The 25,908-nt window shown below is 46.4% G+C and overlaps 1 protein-coding gene across 3 annotated transcripts in view; it reads right to left on the bottom strand.

Moving 5' to 3' along the window:
- The window catches only part of LOC139052943 (cap-specific mRNA (nucleoside-2'-O-)-methyltransferase 1-like), a 105,141-nt gene that overhangs the window by 59,849 nt on the left and 19,384 nt on the right, over positions 1-25,908 (bottom strand). For all 3 annotated transcript variants that reach the window (XR_011510127.1, XM_070530091.1, XM_070530092.1), the window contains 6 exons: positions 24,853-25,014; positions 22,920-23,012; positions 21,577-21,648; positions 6,825-6,919; positions 2,524-2,596; positions 829-1,021 (listed from right to left, as the gene is read on the bottom strand). Coding sequence is in view for 2 of the 3 variants with exons in the window: in XM_070530091.1 (XP_070386192.1) it covers positions 829-1,021; positions 2,524-2,596; positions 6,825-6,919; positions 21,577-21,648; positions 22,920-23,012; positions 24,853-25,014 (688 nt within the window). In the remaining variant the exon portion in view is untranslated. The remainder of the gene's footprint in view (positions 1-828; positions 1,022-2,523; positions 2,597-6,824; positions 6,920-21,576; positions 21,649-22,919; positions 23,013-24,852; positions 25,015-25,908) is intronic.

Here is a 25,908-nt window from a genome sequence, read left to right as displayed (position 1 = left end):
GTTAATTCGATCCTGACCAAAGATCCCAGCCAGTGCCCATGCATTTCTATAGGCCCACACTTTCATTATTTAGATACTACTAAAATTGGCCTCTGCCGGGAAATTTGAACTTGACTAAGCATGCGTGCACATGACCACTATGATGACCCCAATAGCGACGCCTTCGGTGTAAGAATCTGTCTCGGCGGAGCTTGGCGGACAGTGAATGTGTTAAAGACAGGTCCCGAATTCATGTCAAAAACACCTATTTGTGACCTGCCTTAGGAAGATTTTTCAAGTAATCACAGTAGCTCACAATATCTGATTGTAGCATTTAACCAATTCTAACATGGTCTTTTTTTTTATACCAAGAAGATTGGGCCGAAAATTGCCAGTGCGGTGCAATCGAATGCAAGATCGAAACCACATTCGTATGATTTGCCGCATAACACGGCAGCATCACGGCGAAAATTACTTTAAAAACATGGTGGAGCTAAGCTGACTTTAGAAAACCGGCTACCATCGTGCAACACACCATTTACGTTAAAAAATTTCTACCTTGTTTAGGAGCTTTAATGTCGTTTGTACATTAGCTTTCATGGTTTTCTACTTTAAAGACATGGAAATCAGATGCACATTTGATTCGTTCGTGTTAGAATTGGGCAAATACTGCCTAATGAATCAGCAGTGAGTTTCAGCATTTTTTTCTGCATCTTCTGTATTCGACAACCCCCCTCCCCCAGATAATTCAAGCAATTCCATTGGTCCTGCCACAGTCACATTAACAGAAGTCAACTGTATCAATTTTGATGAAGTCGGGAGTGAACGAAGCACCCATGACGCCCTCACCGTAGTGTGGTTCAAAGGTATCTGGAGACCCGGCAAAGAAGTCCTCCAGCTTGAAGTCGTTTGGGCCCTTAAGGGTGAAGCCAAAGCCCTTGGCCTGCCAGCCCTTGCGCCAAAGGACGTACTCCGAGAAACCACCGGGGCCCGCGCAGATGTCGGCAAAGTACAGGAGGTCGTCGGGACCCACCACAGGCTCCTGGAGTGAGAATTGCCGTATTTATTCAATTATCCTGTTCGGCTATGGCATCCGCATTTGCAGACACAAATCCTTTCGGTGATTTTTTCCAGTAGCGACAAGGAAAAAACATGGAAACTAAGCTGTCAGTCAGTCAATTCCTCGACCTACCCTATGCTACTCCAGTTCACTTCAGACTGCAGAGGACTGCTGCACACAATTACTTTACTGAAAGCACTACCATGTTGGATGGGATGTTCGTCAAGCCATATTCCATAAGCAATGAAGCAGTAATCTGTTCCTCTTGACACAAGCTAGCAACAATTACCTCGTATATGTGGTCTGAGTCAGTGATTCAAATATTTTTTTTTAAAAGTGACATTACTGACAGCACACTAATTACTCTAATTATTCACTGAATTACTTTCTAACTACAAGAACTCAATGTAAAATGGAGAAAGAATTTTCCTATGATCTATTCCACATTGCTTTCTTTCAAGAGAGTGCAGAGCACCTTGCAAGAAGATTATGTGACTGACACATTTATTGACAGTGTATCTTAATTTGAGATTGAAAGAGATACGAAGCACCGTGGACTGTAACGGCACACCCAATTTTTCATGGCCAGAAATGGAAGATGCCATGCCCTCAATTGTAATGCGCACCCCAATTTTCATACTTCAGATTATGCAGAATGCAATCATCTTGACTTCCCTTAACAGATTTTCAGGGTAAGAGAGAAAAATAGCGACTTGCTCTCACTTGTAAAAAGAAAATTGATTACATCCAAGCCACAGTGGACCAGCCAGCCATCAACCGTCATACATCAGCAGTGTCCGATAGTGTCCATTGGTGTCCAATGATGACAAACTTTCGGCATTTATGAAAGCTTCCAACACCGGCAGTATGCCAAAAAAAGGCCTTGGAGATTGGAAGGTGGGATTCGAAATTGGAGCGTGTTATTTTAATGCCACCAACTGCAGTTTAGGTATCATACTTGACTTTTTAATGCGTATATTTAGTTAGGTTTTCAAGAAAGAAGAAGCGCACATTAAGAGTTGAATAAACACGATAAATATATGAGAAGAGTGAGGCCAACTGAGGTGCTCAAGATTTATGGTACATTTGGCTTGCCCTTTTCAAGCACTCCAGTGTGCTCTAGAAGCACACATTAAATTCAGCTGCTTGAAATAGAGCGCTCAGAGCACATTCGGCTGCTTCTTTCACAATGTCATGCCCCAGCTCAGAGTGCTTGGAGGCACTCTCGCTTTAGACCTAGAAGTGCAACCAAGATTGGGCAAACTTTCGGTCACGTGGCAGCTTCAACTTCCGTCTCTGGCGTGGCACCTACTACGGCGGCATGCATGGCATAAGCTGATCCAAGCATACGCTGAAGTGCCCATACAAAAGCTCGCGTAAGCATTACCACTACACTTGTTCCAGATAAGTCGTTAAAAAACTCGATCCCTTTGATTGCTCCTGTCAGCTGTAGCATGGATGGACAAACAGATGCGCCCACTCACCCCATCTTCATCCACAGGAGAAGTGAACATGAAGTCAAAGGCAGAGTCAATGTTGGCCATCTTCATGGCTGCCCTGCGGAGCAATAAGCAAGCCGGTGAGGATGTTGAAGTAGCCAGACTAAGACGCATTGGAAAACTGCAGAAACCATACATGGTCATATCTACTCCCCTCTTTTCTTATTCCTTTCTATTTTTACAGTTGCCGTCTATTAATTCGACATTGACAGGAACAACGAAATTGATTGAATTATCTGGCGGGTCAAATTAAACAAGATGAAGAAAAGGCTACAGGACACAGTTGATTCATCTGGCAGTATTTGCCTGATTCTAACACATTGCTAAATCGAATGCACCCACTTTCTGTGCGTCTAAAGTAGAAAACTACCATAAAAATAACATTAAAGCTTCTAAACAAAGTAGAAACCTAATGCACACCCAGTTCTTTAGCAAAAAAAAAATGGACAAATGTCTAATATGTGTTGCACAGTGGCAGGCGGTTTCCTAAAATCAGCTTCGCTGCACCAATTAATCTCAGCTTCGCCCAAATACAAACTTGTTATGCGACAAATCATACGACTACCGCGAACACTGTTTGCGGCTTAGTTGCCCTAGAAAAGAAAAAGTACGCTCTGGAATAGGGTGAGTATCGTAGTGAGACAATAGCGAGCTACCGTTATCGCTTGAAAACCTTACCTAGGGCAGGCGGGAAATAGCTGTTTTTTGAAGGGAGAAGGTGTGTGTTAAACACATTCACTGTCCCCTAAGCTTTGCCTAGACAGATGCTGCCAGTAAAGGGGTTGCTATTGAGGTCACCAATGGGGTCCAGCACGTGAGTGCTGACTGGTCATGTTTGAATTATCCTGCGAAAACCAATCTTAGTATCCAAATAACGAAAATTTGGGCCCATAGAAATGCATGGACGCTAGCCAGGACCGTCAGTCGGGATCGAATTAACTGTAGTCGAAATAACCAAAATCTAAAGTATTTATTTATGCTCAATGAAAGTACAGTCGACTCCCAATAATTCAAAGCCGCTTAATTAGAACTTTCGGTTCATTATAAGTGAAGTGCTGGTCTCGTCAGTTCGAAGTCCTCATCCAGTAATATTGTTTAATTGGAAGTCAATTTTCAGCCGGGATCCTCGAGGTGACCGTCATTCTTTGGTAGAATGTGCTGCACATTTTTCAAGTGTTGCAACAGTTCCGTGCTCCGCGTTGGTGTCATCGCCACTGCAGCCGCCCGCAACGCCATCCTTCTTGGAGCGGCGCGATTATTTATTGCTACGGCTGCCGTGGCCTCCGCGATCAACTCCGGCGGGAGGCGAAGCGGCTCCCGCCAGAGGCCACGCGCGGCTGCCGCACGTGGCCGGAGCTGATCGCGGAGGCCACGCGGGTGCCATAGGTGCACGCAGCGCTGCATACTGGCATTGGCAAGATTGTGCGAGATTAGTCTTGCAGCGTGCGCAGCGTATGTCGAGGCATGTGTTGGTCGAGCGCCTTTGGGCGGGTAGCTCGTAGGCTGGGTTGTTCCACTGGTGATTCGGAATTGACTGTACCTAGTCGCGCAGTTTATAGCCATGGCAAGCCGTGGCTCTTATCGCACGCTCGACCTGGCAACAAAAGTCAAGGTTTTGAAGGAAGTTGAGAAGGGAGGTGCCGCCAAACAAGACATAGCGCGGAAGTATGGGATCAAGCCGAACACGCTCTCAAACTACATCAAGAACAAGCGCACAATAATGGATGCATTTGAGAACGACAAGTTCAAGACTTCTCGGAAGCGAACGCGCACCGGCGCTTACCCAGAGTTGGAGAAGGCTCTGCTGGTTTGGATTAGGGAGGCCAGGAGCAACAAACTTCCTATCAGCGGAGACATCGTTGCAATGAAAGCCTGAACGCTTGCAGCAATGTTGGGGATTGATGGCTTCGTTTCGTCAGATGGATGGCTGACGCGCTTTAAAGATCGCCATGACCTGGTTTTCAAGAGCGTGTGTGGTGAAAAGGCGTCCGTTAACCAGGAAACATGCGCCACGTGGAAGGACGGAAAGCTGCGTGAATATCTCGCCGAATACAGACCGGAAGACATCTTCAATGCAGATGAGACTGCACTCTTCTATCGGCTTCTACCAGAGAAGACCCTGACATTCAAGGACGACGACTGTGCTGGGAGCAAACGCAGCAAGGAGAGAGTGTCGGTGCTGATCACGGCAAACATGACTGGCACGGAACGATGTCGGTTACTTGTGATCAGGAAAGCCGCGAAGCCGAGATGTTTTAAAGGTGTGAAGACGCTGCCTGTGGACTATGAGGCGAACAAAAAAGCGTGGATGACGGCCGAAATCTTCAAGAGCTGGATAAGCAAATTGGACCGCAAGTTTGCTGCTTCGAACCGCAAGGTGCTGTTCCTTGTTGATCACTGCAGTGCTCACGTGAATGTGCCAGCCTTGAGTGCAATACGCCTCGCATTTTTGCCTGCAATCACAACGTCTGTTTTGCAGCCAATGGACCAAGGCATCATAAAGAATGTTAAAGTCCTGTACAGGCGGCACCTCCTCGAGCGCATGATTTTATGTATGGATAGCTCCACAAAGTACGAGGTGAGCCTGCTTAGTGCCATCCACATGTTGGCGCAAGCATGGGATCGTGTGAAGCAAGAAACAATCGCAAACTGCTTCAGGGCTTGCGGTTTTGTGGCAGCTTCTTCGGAGGATGCCTCTGAAATTTCAGCGGAGGAAGCGTCAACAAGCGAGCTTGACGGCACTGATTTTTGTGATGCTCTCGCCTTAGACAAGGTGGTCGAAACGTGCGGTGCGCTGACGGATAGCGAAATTGTAGAGATTTGGCCCCAGGATGCGACCCAGGAAAGCGACAATGACGTTGAAGGCGAGCCGCAACCTAAGGCTGCCGATGTAGCTGCGGGCCTTGCTCTCGCGCAGCGCTTTTTTGCCGCTGAAGGTAACGCGGAAGAAGCGTTCCGCCACATCTACAGCCTGCAGAACTTGCTTTCAGCAGCGCGATTCGGCAAGAAGAAGCAAAGCAAGATGACCGACTATTTTTCTTAGAGAAAATACTCAATTTCGCCACAAATAAAGTGCTGTTTTTTGTGTTTTGTGCTTAATTGGAAGTTCGTTTAATTCAAAGTTTTTTGCGGTCCCCGTGAACTTCGTATTAACGGAAGTCGACTGTATGAGAGTTTTAATCACTGTAGAGTGGTTTGAGGTACTCATTTTTACAGAGGGACACAGAGAGTGCAAAAAGCAAGAAATTGAATAAAAAACAAGAAAGCACAAAAAATTATTTGTACAGAAACAATCGCCAATGATTGTCAGCGCAAGTGAATACTTGAAAGCTTCATTAAAGGAAAGATGTTCTTGAAGGTGTACATTTGATGCAGCAAGGGCAATTACGTAGCGCTTGTTGTGTCATTATGTAATTTGGTAGAGAAAGCAGCCGTTAACCAGCACATCTCTAGTGGTGCCCAAGCGCACTCCTACAACCGCCAACAGGGGAAGGTCCCCACAGCACCTAAACCTTCAGGCACTCGAAAGCTCTTGCGTGACAGCACGCACCGGCAGGCTTAGCACAATGAAGCCGAGTTCCACCTTTGCATGCTCACCCATTCCGTATTTTCAAACTCCGCAACAGCCCTAGTTGCTCAACGAAATTTCCTGAGAATGTGATTACTTTGCCGTTGCAAATGACATATCTCGAGGTCATAGGTTTGCGAGAACTACACTTGCAACGAAGGTTATTTTTACCCGATTCTTTTGGCGTTTGGCTATTGCATGAGAGCACTGCATGAGAGCACTTGCCTAGACATGGACCTCGATGATTTTTCCTCCATGGTGTGCTGTCCTTTAAATTTAATGCCTTGTTTGACAGCATCATCCATAACAATGCCGCTGTCAACAATGAATACTTCCGACAGCATGACAAATGCTCATGGTCCCATTAGGAGAAGCACACTTACAGGGGGCATGGCACAGCGATATATTAGATGTGGCGTTGAATGGGAATTAAATGCATACATGGTACAGCACTACACCTCTGCATGATATTTTGAAGGGAATGTTACGATAGTTCAACACAGACAATACCTCAGTATGTCTGGGTTTGATATATGAAGAACAGACTGTATGATAAGAAAATTAAAACAAATAGAAGAAATCATGAAAGGAATGACAAAACAATTTTAAAAAGTTATAAAGCATGCTGCATTGCTATCATGAACATATTCAGCTCTTTCTCTACACTCGTATAGCGCCCTTCTATACTTACTCACACTGACAATGCGGGGAAACATACCTGTTCAGAAAGATTCCGCCACGAATAGTTTCAAAAGGATTCGACCGTGTTCTTGCTCGCCGCAATTCCTCTGGTTCTAGCCTATCAAACACACTCTGAAATGAAAATAGAAGGTAGAAGACAAAATACACTTTAACTACAAGTACCGTAGAACCTCGTTCATACATTTTAGAAAAAACACAAGAAAAACGTACTAACTGGGAAACTGAACTATTGTTCACATTTACGTAATGCCAAACATTGCGCTGATCACTGTGGGACAAGACACCGATGCGCGTCGAGCTGGTGGTGCTCCGGCAGCCCGAGACACCTTTCGCTGTTTTCCTATTGCACGGTGTTTCAAGAGGGTGACAGGATACCGAAGTGAAATCGAGCTGGTGGGCAATGCCGGATGCTGCAGAAGCAAAATGTGATGCCCACATTGCGCCGCCTGCAGCAGTGAACAGTGGCGCATTTGAATTATCTCCTACTAAAAACATGCAGTGTGCTACTAATACCACAACACAGTGTGCACCACATGCTGTAAAACGGATAGGTGAAGTTGCTTATTGCAATAGGTTTGGCGGTGATAACTGTGAATGCGGCATGCGACAACCCAAGCGGAGATTTGCTGGGACTGAAGAAGGAAACTGTGCACATCGTCGTTTTCACGTGAGACAAGTGTGAAAAGCCCTGATATACTTTTTCCAATTGCACACGCATCGCCCCTTTTTATCAATGAATGAATGTAGCTTTATTTCCCACAGAACATGGAGGAGGGTGAGAAAAAAAGTAATAAAGAGACAGCTTGAAAACTCTCAACCACATGGGACCTAGCCACCGCAATACGTATACAATCGAAGTCTGCAGCAGGGAGCAGCGGCATGTTTTAGTTATCACCTATTAACTCTTTCGTTACCACGCCTATTCAAATCGATCACCGGTGATCGATGCTTTAAACGGCCGATTTCGACATGTTGGAATCGTTTCTCGTGCAGCTAGCGCCATCCAGTGGTTAGTCTAGGCAGTGCACTTGTAGAACCAGTTTAAATTTTCCCGCTCTGGCGACGTTCTGATTTTTGATGCGCCTTTTTGAGAACTAATGTGCGCGTGTTGTTGCAAAAGGGGGCATGGCGGCCGCGCTTGAGAAAAAATACTGCCACTCGGGGTAATTCAGCATTAGCGTCAAATTTTTGTGATCAAAAGGCTCCCAGCAAGTCAAATATTGAATCATATTGTCGGCTTTGTTATCTGGCGGCGTTGAGTGGGGATAATTACCCGAAAATGACGCCAGCTATTCACTAGTGAGCTTTGACTTGGAGTCCGGGTGGTTTTATTCCACGAAAACGCATTCCTGAAGGTCCGCCGCATGTCCAACATGTATACCTAGCCTTTACAGCCAGTTTGCAGCAGTTTTGGTTTCGCTTCTCTTGTTAAATCCGCCAGAGGGCCGCATCCGGTGTTACTATTGCAACAACGCCAGTCGCTCCGGTCTCTGCCATGGCGTCGTCGTCGGACGCAACTGCGCCGCGCGGAAAGCGTTCTGCTCGAAAGTATTCTTCACCCGCACCTGATTTTAGTGACGAGGATTCGAGCTTCGAGTCCGAAGATGACAGTACTTCTGCTTCAAGCTCTGACGGCGACGATGTTTCGAGTCAGCCCGGGACATCCGCAGCTGCTCACCGGTGAGTTACCTTTACGGCCTTGAGCAGTCACCGGCGTCGCGCGCGCTTATCTGCCGACCTTTGTGCACAAGCTTAGAGCTATTCTTGCTATCTGCAGGGTCCGTGCGTCGCTAGGCCAGGATGTGCTGCCACCGGCTGTGAAGAAACTTCAGTTCACGCCAACAAGGCCGCCCGGAGCACATCTCGGCCCAGCACTTCGGAGCAGCGCAAGACGCTTTACAACGGCGCGCGATTTTTTCCTCCTGTTCTTCACCGCAGAAGTAATAAATACTATCTGCAAGAACACGAATAAATATGCTTGGATGCATTTGATTTGATTGATAAGTCCGATCAGCTGATTGCATCCTATAACGTTTTGATGAAGTGCGTGAGGTGGTGGAAGACGCTCTTCTTTCATTGTATTGACATGGCTGTTGTGAATAGCTTCATTCTTTTTCAAGAGCACCGCCAGCAACACCTCTCAACACCGGAATTGCAGAGGAGCGCCCACTTCGACCAACTTTCTTTTCGGATGGAGCTCACCCAACAGCTGCTCGAGCTTGATGATGAAGAGGTTCCCAGAGTACATCCTGTCCCAAAAGAAGTGCCGCACCATCCGCAAAAGATGCCGAAAAGGCGAAACTGCAGGATGTGCTATCAGGAACGCAAAATCGAACAAAAGACAAACGTTTTCTGCGAAAACTGCGAAGTGCACCTGTGCCTCACGAAAACGCGCAACTGCTTCACCGCATGGCACGAGCGCTGAAGCTGTTCCCGGTCTTTAGTTTTTTTTATGTAGCTGAAGAACGGCGCGGTACAGAGAATTAATTTTTTTAGACAGTATTCCTGAGTTATTGATCTTCAAAATGTATATTCTAAATTTTCTTTCTTAATAATGTGTATGTAGATATTGTGCCTTTTCTTTCTTGTTTTTATCAACTCGCCACAAAAATGGCACTTTTCCGAATTTTTTGTATGTTCCCTAATAAATTGTTTGCTTTGTAACTTATGTTTTTGGAAAGAGCATTTCATTATGTGCAATTTGGCATGCTGCAACGTGTTCTGGAATATTATTTGTACTGGCAAAAAAATTTCTTCCGAGACCTATGAAAAACGGCCATTTTCTCGCGGTAACGAAAGAGTTAAAGGCGTGTGATACGCTTCCGACGGCACCACGCGCTATGAAACAGGCGGGCAAATATGCTTATCACAATATTATTGGCGGTGATAGCTGTGAATGCCACTTGCGACGACCCCGGAGAATATTTGCTGGTACCGAAATGCGAAACTGAGTGCGCATCGGCGTTTTCACGTGAGACGGGCGGGCGAATAATGCGGTGAAGCAGCCACGGCGGGCAGCTGTATACAGTCGAACACGGATATATCGAACTCGAAGGAGATCGCGAATTAATTCGATATATCAAAAATTCGATGTAAAAAATACAGGCCCAGAGACTTTACCTGTGGCGGACGATGACCTACCGATCGGCGCACTCAAGAATGACAACTATTTCAGCACACACGACGCAACGTAATGCTTTATTTGCGTGAAAAAAAATCGCTTATGTTGGTCTGCTTCTTCGCCTTGCAAATGAAATTAAAGACGCCAACCTCAATCTTATCGAGGCTGTTCAGGTGCGAAAGCCCGGTTCCTTCCATGTCGCCGCAACAACGGCGAATCAAGCTGAACGCTGCCGCCACTTCAGCGGCGGAGTACGAGCGTGTAGCCGCGCCCTCGTCCGGACGATCTTCGTCGCCACTCGAGCTGTCAGTCTGGGTCCCTCCGACTGCAGCTACAATATCCTCGTCGGCGAGGCTCGCAACAGCCTGAACATTGCTGTCAACGTTCACATAATCGTCAGCAGACACTTCAGCTGGAACGGCAGCCGGGAAAAGGGACGACAACTCGCGAAATGCGTCGTCCATGCACTCGTTGTCGCCGTCACCGTCTTCGCAGGTTTCAGGAAGTTTGGCTGTCACGAGGCCTGCCTTCCGGAAGCAGTTGGCCACAGTATCCTGCTTCACATCTCTCCAGGTGCCCGTCATCATTTGAATGGCCCCCAGCAGGTCAACCTTAAGCTCGGTGCCCATGCGGAGGTTCACCAAAAGCCTATCAATGAGTCGCCCCCTGTAGCTGACTTTGAAGGACTTAATGATGCCCTGGTCGAGCGGCTGCAACTTTGCTGTCGTGTTCGCCGGCAGAAACTTGAGCGCAATGTTTTCGAGCTTGCAGGTGGTGTGATAGGCCGAGCAGTTATCGACGAGGAGGCAAGCGTGACGCCCCGATTTGCCCAGTTCGGCGTCCCACGCTTGCAGCCATTCTGTGAACAGCTGATGCGTCATCCACGCCTTCTTATTGAAGGCGTAGCGAACGGGGAGCTGCTTATAGTTTTTGAAGCAGCGCGGTGCCCTTGCTTTGCCAATCACAAAGGGCTGGAGCAGCGAGCAGAACGCTCACGCGGACTTTGCTCATCTTGCCCCCGTGACACGTGCTGCCCCGGACATCGAGTGTCTTGCTGAGCAGCATCTGCCAAAACAACCCGGTCTCGTCGGCGTTGAAGATTTCCGCGGATGAAAACTTCGCGCAAATTTCTGGCCATTCCTTCGAAATCCACTGCTGGATATCCTGGCTGATGACGGCTCCGCTTTCCCCAGAAATGGTTTTGCCAACTATCTTATGGCGGTTCTTAAACCTCTGCAGCCACCCTGTGTTGTCGGCGAAGTTGTCATCACCGAGTGCAGCAGCAAACCATTTGGCTTTAGCCATTAGCATTGGGCCATCCACCGGAATGTTCTTAGCCTGCACCTCTAAAAACCACGCATAGAGGGCCTTTTCAACTTTCTCGTGGGCAGGAGCGCGCACACGACAAGCTCTCGACGTTCGTTGCTCCGCCGCTTTCGACTTTATGTCCGCCTTGTTTTTTAACAAGGTGCTTAGAGTGCTCCGAGGAATCCCGAAGTCGTCTGCCACCATCGCACTTTTCTCGCCCGCCTCAACACGCTGAATGGCTTTCAGCTCTAGTCCAGGTTCTTGCGCTTCTTGACGCTGCTTGTGCTTGCTGCGGCCATTGCTTCCGAGTCAGCTCACCCCGATCCAGTCACACGTGTCGTGAGACGCACGCACAACAATAATGAACACGAAACACAAGAACGCGCACAAAACACAAGAATTCACGTGCGCAGCCACCGCCAACAAAGCGCTCGTGATGGCCACCTCCGAGGGCGACAGCGACGTACGAAAGGCGCGAGCTGTGGTTGGCTGAGCAAAACTCGTGAAAAAGCAACAAGAAAAAAAAAAGGCAAAAGGAGGAGGCCAGCGCCACCTTCGTTCCTGGCTACCTTTTCCGAGCCGATCACTATGGTTACGCGGGGGAAGGATGAGAGACATTGGGAGAGAGAAAAATAAAAGCAGTTCCGCAAGCAGGGTGTTGCCGCAAGTCGGAGAGTGTGCGCAGCGGGAGTACCGTCTGAGCCTCCCTCCCTCTCGCTCTCACATTTTCCGAGCCTTTCGGGGGAGGCGCAGAGCACGCTGGTGCAGCGAGTGCCGAGATCGCACGGCGTTCTATATATCCAATGGCGGGTAAAAATATTGTTCGATATAAACGTACGAATTTCTATACTTTTACACAGAATTTTCAAGGGGATAATTTACGAGTTCGATACAGACAATAATTCGATATATGTGGGTTTGATATATCCGTTTTCGACTGTACTGCTTTCGGTAGCGCACACCTTGCACAGTTTCATTGTTACGCGGGATCTAGCAATCGGAAAGCGTATCATACAATCGCAGTTTGGTGACGTACTGAATGTTGGTGCCGAAAAATCGTGTTTTCCGGGAATGTAAAAACTGGTAAAAAATGAGTGTAACTCTATTGGGTCATTTTTATGTTCTCGATTGCGATGGTTGGCTCGGGGAAAATGTATGTAATGGGAACGTATCAAAAAGGTTCTACAGTTGTACAAAAACATGTCGCAGACCAAATGCACTAAGGGAATCAATGTTACGTGAAGCATTTTGCGAAAGCTGGCTCCCTAGCCTTGTTTCGGGTAATGCAAAGTGTTGCCAGATTGCTCAATGGGTTCGTGTAAGGCAAGAAATTGCATGTGTGATGTAAATGTGTGTGCAACGACAATGATAAGACGAAAGCACGCTGACGGTAGCAGGACGACATTACAAGCATAACAACAACAATAGCGTGACAATGATGGTGATGACAGCAACAATGTTAAGTACCACCATCGGACATATTCTATTTATGGAAAAGCCTCAAATGAGGTGAGCCAGCAATCTACAACATACCCCAAAGTGCCTGGTAAGAAGAAAAAAATGCGCCGAATTAGAAACTGTGAGGAAACCATCGATGATGATTGTCAACGTAAATAAACAGTCTAACGCTTCTACGAAGCTATTTGCTTTATTTAATGGATGATGCACCTGAACTGCACTGATGGTAGTGCAAAATCACGCCCATACGTTTTAGAAAAAAATATGAGAAAAAACATACTAACAGCAAGAACGAATGATCCGAAGTCACTAACACACCTGGCAGACTCAACAGTAGTTTACATCTATGTAAAGTGAAGCACTGCATGAACTGTTGCAACATGAATCACCGACTCACGCTGAGCTGATGGGGCCCCGAGACGGACGTTGTCGTTTTTGCGGCTTTGGCAAGTTTTGATGTGCAGACTGGGCGTGAAATGTTGCAGTGCAAAGCGCTGACGCACATCAAGCTGGTGAGGTGGGAGCCAGATACGTGTTTTCATTTGCCTATTGCGTAGTGCTTAATGATGGCGATGAGAAGCTGAAACAAAACTGAGCTGGTGGGCAATGCCAGAATTCAATGCTGCCAGAGTGAGAAGCATGCTCACTTCGTGCCACCTGCAGCAGGACATGGCGGTGTGTTTGGACTATTGCCTATTAAAAGCATTCAGTACCCTTCCAATGGCACAACGCCATGTGCACTATGACACAAATACAGTCACAGACCAATACAGCAATCCCTCATTATAACGAAATCACTACTTGAAATATCGCTTTATTCAAAACTTCTTCAGGTCCTGACCCAAACACACGCATTTTAAGCTGCATTACTTGAAGCGAATGAAGACCTTGACCTGCATAGAGCGAAGTGGCGGGCAAAGGCATTGGCGCCACTGACCGGCGGCAACCATTTTGCGCGCGCAATGTCAAATTAATAAGCCGACGAATTAGTTATCTGCAGGCACAGAAAGGCCACAAAAGTGCAAAACCCATAACTGATGACCGCCTTGTAAGGGGTACCAAGCGAGTGCCGAGTGCTCCCTGCTGTTTACTGCGGAGTGAATGGAAGCTGTCAAATTCCATGAGGCAGCACGCCCGACCCATTAATCTCAGTCACAATCACATCCCTAGTGTCCCTCGTGATAGAATCCACACAAAAATGAAGTTTTCCTACACTTTGCGATGTTAGAAAACCGTGGTCTCTTGAATGCCAAAAAGTGGCCAAGAGACTGCGGGCAGACTTGTGCCGTAGCATTCCATAGGACGTGCTCGATGAGCAAAGTTTTACCACTCTAAAGAGCACTTCTGGTGCTGAAACTTGCCGAAAAGCACAAAAGAAGTGTCCCTCCGATTATTAAGTGCAATGTTCGACACAAAGACACAAAGTCCTCTTCCTAACAAATCAGGAAGACAACTTTGGGGAAGCCACTCTAGAAATTTGCTCGCCGCTCACCATAATCAGTCTGCATCACAATGAAACACAGCCCCTAGCTTCGTTGCACTTCTGACGGTGCAAATCGACCGATAACTTGTCGAAAACACGAAAAATCTAAGTGCCACCAGCAATGAGTCAGGCGGTCAACATGGGGGGTCAACGCAAGCTGGTGTTTCCCCGGCAATTCGGTCGAGTCGGTCATGCTTGATTTGCGCCATTCGAGCTTAGACAAACTGTCTAAATGTGTGGCAGGGCCATTGAATTTTGTTCCTAGATATTTGTCACTGGCGCGGATGCGACGGTGCGCGAACACAGACACCCAAACCGTATAATTAGCACAGTGTTGTCAATAATGGTGTGCCAAAAAACTCGTTTTGCAAACTTCACGGCTGCACACCTCTGGAAAAAATTGCCCAGTGATCATGCAAAGCCCCTACTGCAAAACCGTTCCGTTTTTACGATCGCGCTGCGTACCCACAATGAGTGGCTAATCGTTTTTTGAGCACAGCAAACACAACTCCAGACTCGAACCATGGCATTTGCAGCACTTTCCAGCGCAATACTCTCGCAGTCTTCCGTGACCTCTGCAGCCCCCCATAATAGTGGCCACTGCCTTCCCCTCCTCATTCACTCTCCAGTATGCAAGCCGTTTGGATGCCAGCCACTCCTCTCACTCCCCTTCATGTCAACTTCTCGCCTCCTCACTGCCAGTTTTGACGTCACTGCTCCTCCAGAGCTGCCCTCTTCTGGACTTCCCTCCCAAGCACAACCTTCCACCAATGGGTGCCTTTCTATGGTTCCTGCTTCTTGGTCTCCACAACACCGATTGCCTTTCTTCTGCTACACGTGAAACCAATGCCAAGCCCGCCATTGCAACCGTCGCCATCCCCAGCGCGCACTGACATTGAAGCTGGCAGAGAGGTAGAAGGCGACTTCAAGATATTCGTGTTGGCTGATGCTGCCGCTCCCGTGGTTGCCTCAGCGACGGATGCAGAGATAACTGACACTGTTGGTGGCCCCTATGAGGAAGAAGAGCCGGTGGATGAAGCGCCACATGAAGTGCCAACTATGGTGCATACACGGGAGTACCTATGCCTGCTGCGAAATATGGTTGAATGCATGGGGAGCGACCACGGCCTTGTGCAATGCTTGGTCAAATTAGAGCAGCGGTTGCTCGCGCCCGGTAAGAACTTGAAACAGCCAAAGCTCACTGCGTTTTCAGCACCTGAATAAAGTTTTGCTTCACTGAATACAATGTATTTTGACTTCCTCGCAGTTGTGGTGCAATTAAAGCTCGACTGCTTTAGCTTTTCTCAGGTGGTCGCTTATATCAAATCACGACTCCTAACAAAATGTTTACGCCATCCCACTGACTTTGTTATAACAAGGGATTACTGTGATTTGGTCTCTACGGGAATAACCAAAAAGTTAAAATTGGAAGTCCAAAATACTGAACTCACCAGAAAATGCCGTATGCACTCACATAATGAACGCACTCGGGTAATGAACGCAGCCCCCAATTTTCCAATCAAGAATTGTGTTTTTCTTTCTCTCACATAATGATTGCACCCTGAACTTGCTGCCATGAAGTAGGAGACACACAGTATGATTCGGCATCTGTTGTGGCATTCGATGGATGCTACTGTGTCCGGCACAACGTCACATGCAGAATCTTACTGTGTCTCCTATTTTTATCATGATAGCAATTATATGGATGCTCTAGGCACATTTTCGTCGTTATCGTCGTCGTCGCCACATGGTGTAGGTGCAAGTGAAAGGACGCGAGGGAAGCTGATGATCGCGGCTCGATCTTGCGCGCCATCTTTCATTGCGCAAAAGGCCCGGGGCGGGGGGGGGGGGGGGGAGGGACAGCAGCATTTTACTCTGGCAGCAACTGCGTATATCTACAGCCGAGGGGCACCGATGATCGTGGCTCGATTTCCCGCGAACAAGGGAGGAAAGCGGGAAGGAAACACTTGTCTTCCGTCGCACTCATGGCACCAGAGAGAGGGGAGGGACGGGGGCGTGGAGTTTTACTCCAGCAGTAACTGCGCATTGCGTGACCGTGGCAATCTGCATCGGGGGCTAAGTCGAGGGCGGCTCATACTGTTGTGTGTGCTGCAATCTGGCTGCTCAGTTTGCGTTGAAGCGAATGTTTGCAAGTTTATACGGACGATAAAACTGCTATCCTTGCTTTGCGTAGCTGTCATTATTGCTTTGTGTAGCTGACATTTGCTTTTGCAATTGACTGTTCACATTTTGGCTGAAACTGACTTTTTTAGAGGCGGCCATAGAAAAAAGGAATTGCTAGAAATTTTACCCCGTATAATGAATGCACCCCCCAAATTTGCACATATTCTTCGGAAAAGAAAGTGCGTTCACAATGCGAGTAAATACAGCAAGTGATTTTATTCCATAAGTGGCCTAAAAGGGTGTGCTGTATTCTCAGATGATCACTTTCGGGGATACCTTCAATTTCATGTGACTTGTGCAAGATGCATCTGCAAGCAACAACATTCTTTGCACAGTGCCAAGCATGCTATCCTTCGCGTGACCAGCACAAGATGATCGGCGTCTACAACTGATGCCATTCTTGGCACACGGCCCAACACACTATCTTATCACAGTGCGGAAATGCTGCCACTCATCGATGCCTTCAGTGCCAGTCATGCGAAATATTGTGAAAAATGAAAGTGCCTTCAAAGGCGAACATCCAATAATATGGCCCAAGTTCTTCAACACTTCGCTGCGGGCACATGCTCTTGTCTTTGGCCTAGAGCTTCCTTGGCCGTCATATTCTAGCAATGCCTTTTGTGTTATTCTTTTTCCCACTATTTGTGCTTCGTCAACAGTCAGAGCGACATTCTCCTCACACTATCAACAGGATCAACAGGCCATCGAGCGAGAAGCATTTGCTACAACATTACATAACAAGCGGGGAAAGGTATCACTGCTGCTGGCCACATGTTCCTTAATCTGTACATGCACACGTCTTCTTTGTTCACAGTACGAGCACCTATGTCTATATGCCAAATAATTTTACTGGCAGGTTTTTAGAGTTTTAGATAGACCCCCCTCTTATGACATATTTAAACGTCCCCTCGACTTTCAGAGTTTTGCATCTCCCCACCTGCCTTTTCACTATTTTTCCAAAAAACTGATGGCTTTCATCAGCTTCTCGGTGCATGACGCACGTGCGCGCTTATAATTATGGAATGCGTACGAAGTCCCATTAACAGTTTCACATACGAAACTTGTATGGCAGGCAAAATGAGAGCGTAAATCGCTACAGCGACATTAGAAACAGCTCTGAATGGCTGCCAGTATGTTTATTAGGCAACTAGGTTCTTGTACTGTGACTGGAGACAGCGTATGTGCACTTGTATAAAGCAACAAGTACTAAGTCCCGTGACAGTGGCCCCCTTTTCCCTTCTTGGTGTGCTCCACCGCAATAAAGTGCGTACACTTCACCCCCTAACACGACTGCACTGCGGCAAAAGTGACCAGTCATGTTTGAATTATCCGGCAAAGGTTAAAGGCCAAATCAAGAAACAGCTCTGAATGGCTGCCAGTATGCTTATAAGGCATCTAGGCCCTTGCACTGTGACTGGAGATCGTGTGTCCCCTGTATAAAGGAACAAGTACTATGTTTCGTGACAGTGGCCCCTTTTTCCATTCTTGGTGTGCTCCATGGCAATAAACAGCATAAGCTTCACCACATAACACAGCTGCATTGCGGCGAACGTGACCAGTCATGTTCAAATTATCTGGCAAAGGTCAATTTTGAGATCGAAATAACGGAATCCAATTAACGGAAGTCTACTGCATGTTCTATCTGCCAAATACAAAATTGTGTCTCCTGACATGCATAGTCTCTACCAACAGAGAAATAAATGCGATGCTACATTAAATGTTGGCCATAATATGCACTATGAGGTTTCTTTTTTTCTAAAGTGCTGAAAAAATTCCAGCTCACTCGCATAACTGGGACAGCACAAAGGCAATACCAATGAAGGATATCAAAAATTTGACAGGAAACACAGTCGCAAATATGGCAGCTGTGCGTACAGTTCGTTTAGCTTTCTTTGATGCATGAGGATGCGTTTCTACACTCATCTGCTCTCAGCAAAACTGGCAACATGACACCAAGTCTTGCTCATTGCCCCGTGAGATTTGTGTGCAGTCTGGCTTTCTTTCATGCTAAGTGAACGTTTGTACACTCTGCTCTCAGCAAAACTGGCACCACGATGTCAAGTCTTGCTCATTGTCCCATGAGATTTGTGTGGAGTGCATCACCTCCTAAGGGAACGCCGCCACTTTGTTGGGAACTTGCTGGGGCAGCCCAGCAGTATGCTTGGATGCACCCAGTGCTGAATTTCTTGAGCGTGAAATCTTGTTGAGCCAATGTGGCTCAATACAAGTGAAGCAGGCTGCTTTCACTTTTGCAAGTGATGTGCATTTGAAGCATCCCCATCAGTCCCACTTAAAGAGGCAGCAAACGGCGGTGCGTTTGAGTTTTTCGCAAATTGACGGCAGGTAGTAGGTCTATGATTGCATTATGCAGTGTACCACAGGTGCTGCCAAGCAGATAGCCGAAGATGTTTATCACGATAAGATTAGCGGTGATAAGTCATACAGGTACACCTGTTGGTGGTTCTTTGACAAGGCCGCCACCACACCTCCGTGCATTTCCAATGCTTAACCGTATAGGCATCACCACACTTGTGCTGAAGCGGGAATGATTGATCAACCAGTCTCTGTACTTTCCGAAAAAGCGGAAGAGCTTTCGTGGCACAGCGTGGCACTCCCGACATCGCCACTGAGGCGGCGCAGTTAACCTTCATGGGACAAAAGGTGATTGTGGTATGTGGTCTCAGATCATCACGGCAGTAGCTCATATGGCTAGCAGTCATACGAGCCCCTACCGCTTAAGGGGAGGACGTGGCTTTGAAAATCAACTTCTTTATTTCTTCATAAATTTTGATGAAAATTGGCACAAATGTTTATAATGTCTCCCTGATGCTTCCACAAAAGTTCCAGAGTGATATCTCGAGAACATTTTATTGAATTCTATTGAGTAGAATTTTTCTCCCTCAACCTTTCTGGAGAACCTGGGGAACTTCAAAAGTGTGATAGAAGGCTTGTTAAGTATTGACTGCATAGCTAAATGCGTGCTGAAGGTCGTGACATTCTTGCTTTTTTTCTTTCCACAACAGAATTTCTTTTGGAGTGCCACTTTCTATGTAACCTTCGCGTCAAGCACACCTTTGGGGTAGACGATAGCCATATCGTAAACTTACAAAGATAAGAAAGCGAGAATGTCACGACCTGCACTGTAGCCCAAGGAACGTGACAAAAAAAAGATGGAGTAAAAGTATGATAAACGGTAACAAAAAAATCAGCTCCACAAACTGAGCAGGAAGGCAAAAAATGTTTAGAGAAAACCGCTCTCAAAGTTTCACCTTCTCTTCAGTTCTCTAAAAGGCACCAAATTTGTAGTCGTTGAGGTGTTTTGTGATGTGGGGCTTCTTGTACATGTGGCCTCTGGTCTGGTGAGCTCCCCCTCCCCTTTTCTTTTCATACGGCATTCTTTGCTGCTGCTAATCTACAAAGAGCATGGTGCCTGGGTTTCAAACCAAGTGATGTGCAGAACTTTGTGTGGGCATGAATATAGTTCCAGTGTTGTACCTGCAGACTGCGTGATTGATAGCAGTCTCCAGTACAATCAGTGAGGCATTTTTTTTCTTCTGGTAGAACTGACCGTGTTACTGAATGAGGGCTCCGAGTGTAAGCAGCCTCTCGACAAATCATCTTTACTTGACAATGGCTGTAGAACTTAAGATCAGAGAGCCAGTGATAGATATGCAGCTGCTAGGTGCTTTCCAGAATTGTAATTTTGTATGATGCCTCGATCACTTCTGCAGCCAGGTGTCTCTGCCAGCCCGAGGGGCCTAGTGAACAGAGCTCATGATGACGTTCTCTTTATGAAGAGGTGGCATGATAGATGTTGTTACGAGCTATCGCAACAATACAATAATAGAGTGAATGTGCAATATGCTTGGTTGCGAGTCCAAGGTGCCGATGTGCAAAATGCCTACCCGCAGAGACAAAGAGCCGACGCTCGATGTGCTTAGTCACGCAGTTCGAGGTGCCCACGCACGAAGTACCTAGCCGTGCAGTCCGAGGTGTCGACGTGTGAAATTCCTAGCCGCGGGCTCGAGGAATCTACACTCGATGCGCTTATTCACGCAGTCTGAGGTGCCGACACACGAAATGCCTATACGCGGGCTCGAGGAGTCGATGCTCAATGTACTTCGTCACGCAGTCGGAGGCGCCGATGCACAAAATGCTTAGATGAGGGTCTGAGAAGTCCGCACGCGATGTGCATGATCACTGAGTTGGAGACTCCCTATGTGCAAGATGCTTAGCCGCATGTCCGAGGATTGCGTGTGCAATGTGTTTGGCCACAAATTCCGAAACAGCAAGTGCTGAAAGGCTTTGCTGCATGTCCAAGGATTCCGCGCGTGAATCTTGGTTGCCAAGTCCGCGTCGCCGATGCTCTGAATGCTTAGCCACAAGTCTGAGACGTCCACAAGCATAGGGATCGGCCATGCTACTGCAATGTCCGCGTAGCGCCCATTCTGGCACGTCGAGATTACGGTAAGTGGAGACGTCCAGACTCGCAAGGTGCAAAGAGTTGAGCAGATGACACGAGCGCCAGACCAATGGCGAACCCCACTGGAGTCATGTGGCGGGCATGGCCAATTGCAGACTCCAGCATGACCTTCAATCATTTGCTTTTAGTTTGCTTGTTTCTGTATGAGGAGATAGATGAAGCGGCAAATTTGAAGAAGAAGAAATTTGCTTTTCAAAGAGACAAAGATGGCGGCGCTCAGTCACGCCATTCCGGAGATATTGTGGCTTGAAAAACGCTGTTCTTTTTTAATTTCCGCTAGTTTTTCACCCCTTTGGCTGAAAAAACAAATTTTTTAGAGCACTTCTACGTGGTTTACAGGGACGATATTTGGGAGTCAGATTGAGAGTTATAGAAGCTGAAAATGCGATTTTCAAAAAACTGATTTTTTTGGACATTTTTCGCGATGTGAAAGCCGCATCCCCAATTAGGCAGCCAGCTAACACATTAGGCTCTATAAGAACACTGTAGGGGATCCACCACTTTAAACGCCTGCACATTTTTAATGGGCATGTATTAAAGACCAGCACAATATTACCAGTGCAAGATTAAACAAGAGACAGAGCGCAAACAGAATGCCCTTATTTAGGACGTCTTACCGAGAACAAAACCAGTTCTTGTGGTATCTGCGAGTCACATTCGATTTTGCACTGGTGACATGTATCAGGTACTAAGGAGAGACACAGGTGGAGTCAACTCAAGCACAGCATTACCTTGCAGTCGAGGACTTCTTTGAGCACCTCCTCGTCACAGAAGCAGGTCTCATCGTCAATTGTGAGCTTTTTCTATCAAAAGAAGAGAAAGGCAAGAAAAAGACAAGGTCATCACTTGGGCAGTTGCGTACAACATTTAAACCTTGGCCATTCAATGGCCTGCGACCTGCAAAGTGGAACACGTCTCCCTTAACCATGACACAGAGACAGTGCACAATACAGTGGTATCTGGATGACTGAAACATCCTGAGAATGTGAAAATATGCTCCAATTATCAAGAGTTTCATTTACTGAGGCCATATGATATACAGTAAAACCTGCCGTGTTTTTCATGTAACTGAGGAAAAGAATGCTTTATCAAGGCCAAGGCAACATCTGATAACTTGAAGCAGTGCTAAAGATGACTCGGGAAAATACTCTCACACAAGACTAATTTGAAATTGAACAGGCGCCAACAAAATATTGAAAACTTCCTAAATAAAGCTTGTTATTGCTACCTGACAATTAGGTTACCCAATATTGAACACTTTCTTGGAGCAGTTGCAGCTGTGAATCCCACTAAATGAGGCTTGTGATTTTTATCTATCACTTGAGTCAAAGCTTACATACAGTCAAACTCACCTATATCGGTACAGGTTTTAACAAAATATTGGATATAACAATGGGCAGCCGATGCACCGTCAACCTTTGTACATTTTTTATGGCAAAATAAGCTGCTCACTACAATGCTCCCGTGATGTGTTATTGGTCATAACAATTGAATCTGGCTACTGGGTGCATGTGCCAAAAGAAAAAAGAATGCATATCTTCGACGAAAAAAAATAAAAGGAAACGTGAGCCACCAAACTCGCCTGTGTACTGCACACCTTCGCCACACCCGCCTTTGTACCGCACATCCTACATGACACGTCCCGTTGCATCACCAGCCCCGTGCACCTCTCTCCCCACAGCCTTCGACCCCTTCAACATCGGCACAGTCGACTTGTGCATCGGAGGGGTGGAAGAGAGGTGGGAGAGGGGCACCTGAGGCCGGCGATGCATAAGGTATCGTAGACACCTCGTAAGGTATCGTAGACACCTGTTGTCCACAGAGAACAGTTTTCTTGCCACTGTGCTCAGACAGCATCAACGGCACTGTGGCAAGAACGCTCCGACTCATAGACGCCGATGGATCCGGCGCCAGTCACGCATAAATTTCACAAAAATGATCATCCGAGATGCAGCACCTGTTTCAACTTGAAATGCCAAACGTTTGTCCATCTCATCACTTGTCTAGCCCCGTTTTCATTGGCACGCTCGTTTCATTTCAAGCAGGACTTTACAAGTCAGTAAGTTTCACTCACCTTTCCTTCCGAGACCCACTCCCTCAGAACTTTGATGTCTGGCGGCTCTTCTTCACATTCGGGAATCCAATCCAGCCGCTCCTTCACATCAATCTGCATCAGAAGCACAAAAGTATACGTAAGACGAAGCAAGAGTTCCTTTGCTGGATAAGTAAAGAGGTGCTGAAAACAAACGAGGCAAAAACGAGCATTTCCTCTGGTTGTGAGCAGCAAGAACCCACAACTAGAGAATCTTGAAACCCAGACGCAGTAATAATTTGGCTAACATGAGTTGCTTACTAATGCTCCAAAATGACCAAAGCTCTGGCACCAGTAGTGACCGACTAATTTGCAAAAAACAACTCTGCAAGTTGGCAGCGCTGCAATGCTCTGTTCCAACAGGAAAACCCTCGCCCACAAACCAATTTCTGGACTCCTTTTAAGAAGATAGAGCAATACCATCTGGCCTCCATAAGTGGATTGTGCTTATCGTTGACCCTGAAGCGTGCAACTAAAATATGCTGACGCTGTCCAGTAAGAAAGCCACAAAAACAACAGGACCAGGCCAACCAACCTCAGAATTCTAAAGGCATGACAGTGGCAGCCAGGAAATACTAAAATTTGGTGAAATATGCTACAAATTTTTTTATTATTCAATATGTTGAGCGTTTATTAAACATTTGCAGATTCATTGTGCAGGAATGCCGTGAAAAGCCACTCTGCTCTACATAGTGGCAGCAACAATGATCTGCTGTGCAGAAAGGCAAAAATGTTCACAAAGTTTATTAGCGCAATATTCAAGTAACGGCTGTCGAAAATTCGATCGCCGTTGTACATAGGTGGTATCAGTTGATATCGTTGCCACACTGGTACATGCCTATAATCAATGGGTCCAAAAAATCGTCTCAGAAAAATTGCTCCGCGACTGGTTCTGCTTTACCTATACGCAAATTAAAAAATCTAAATATTTATGTAAGTAGAACAATCGTAAACCAGCGCTAAAGAACTGGACATCTTACGATAAAGTGGTATAAGAGTTGGCAGGTATGCAGGACATAGTGAGCAACAATAGACGTGCCGAATAGCATTTAGTGGTACCCGATGCATATAACCCTGCTCTATACGCCGTCATACGCATCCTGAGGACCGCATAAGCACTTAGAATGCTAGCACACCTTTGCCAAGCCAGGCAAGAAACTGGATGTCGCGCTTCAATATGAACAGTGGATTTGTTTATGTGACATCGCAGCATGTGCTACAGAAAACGATTTCCACCACCCCATAGGCTAAGTGTTATGGCATTGTTGTTGGGAGTTTCAGCACTGGTTTCCCATAGAGAAGAGAAAAGGGGGGAGAGTGCTTCAAAGGGTAACTGAGGAGCCAGATTGTTGCTAAAGACAGATGTGGCAGAGTTAGATCTGCAATAGAATCCAACTTAGAGAAAAATGCCTGCAGAAAAGCTCCTTTTTTTAAAAATTAATGCATGACTTTTTTTTTTTTGCAAGCAAGAATTTTCACTGGTCAATACAAGGATTTGCAGGGCAGCCAACTCGGAGCGTCCACTGTTTTAAGAATGATTTCAATCTGGAGTTTAACGTCCTGAAGCTGCTGAGTAGGTCATAAGGGATGCCATAGCTCCACATTATTCTTGACCGCCTGAGGTTCGCTAGCGTTTACCCAAAGCACGATACACAAACATTGTTGCATTTCGTCTCTATACCTGAATGCAGCTACTGTGGCTGGGAATCAAAACCCTAAACTTGCGTTCAGCAAAACACCATGGACACTAAGTTAAATAGGTCACTGTTGTAAATCTATTTCAACCAGAGGTAACGTGCCCAGTTTTCCAATGATGAATGTGAAGAGATAACAGCCTGCAAGATGTTACTGCAGAGCGACAACACAGCCTGAAATGTGAAAAATGTAAGCAGAAGAATGCGCTGCCCTTTCTCACCTCTTCCTTCTCAAAGTCCCAGCTGACATCTGGGCTGGGTTCGAGGCCCTCCATAGAGAGACCCAGACCCCGTCGCCCACGCTGCTTCGATGTAGGAATGATGTCCCGAATTCCTTGGTTGTCCTTGCCGAGACCAGTGCCAGCCCTGTAGCCCATGCTCGCCTGCAAACCACAGAGGAAAAGTTGAATAGCATCTCATTACGGCTATTATAATAAATTTTTATAGGGCTATATAACCGCAGTAATGCAATAGAGTCCCTTAAACATCAACACGAAGAAACCCTGGGTATCTGTTTGTCTCATCAGAAGTTGAGCGTAGCAAAAGCAAATTGCATTAATGGAGGTTTACGTGAACAATCCAAAAATGCTTGTCTTACCAAAGACTGCAACTGTGGTAAGGGGTGCTGTATTCTCTGACAAGCCAAACATTTATTTGATAATCTGCACAACACAACACTATTCTGCACTTGCCCTTAGCCTATCTTATCAACAGTCCATGTTGCTGGACAACCCTCTTAGCAATCTGGCTGCTGTTGCGGCAAGAGGTGATTTCGTTGCAGAAAAAAAATCACAGCTGAAGAAGGCTACATGACTCATCTGCAATTAAAATTGTTCACTATGAACATGCTCCGCTATATATAGGCCTGTGTGCCAACGACTTTAAGGAATTCATGCTCTGCGAAGTGCTACTGCTATGCCTGCACTTTGTCAAGAGCTCGCACATAGAAACCACCAGGTTCAAAATACATGTCGACAGAGTGATAAGCAAAGGAAGCACCTGATCAGTTTTTATCAACAAATATAATAAAGAATCAGTGAATTTTGTTCTGTGTTAAAATGTAACAATTCTTTATTGTTAGTGGTTAACAACAAATTATCAGTTGCAAATGGGACATGCTAGATTATAAAAGCTGGTACCATAATCTTACAGCCACAGTGTCAATCCTGTCTAACACTTACTTCATTTTCTCAATTATTCTCGTTTGTTTGCTTACTTGAATTGATTACCACAAAGCATATGAAGGTATTTACGTTAAAGGGTCCAAGCCCTTGTCC

This window comes from Dermacentor albipictus, unplaced genomic scaffold (assembly GCF_038994185.2).
Source record: "Dermacentor albipictus isolate Rhodes 1998 colony unplaced genomic scaffold, USDA_Dalb.pri_finalv2 scaffold_44, whole genome shotgun sequence".
Lineage (NCBI taxonomy): Eukaryota > Metazoa > Arthropoda > Arachnida > Ixodida > Ixodidae > Dermacentor > Dermacentor albipictus.
Note: the sequence above shows the minus strand (reverse complement) of the source record. Positions and strands in the feature narration are given on the sequence as shown.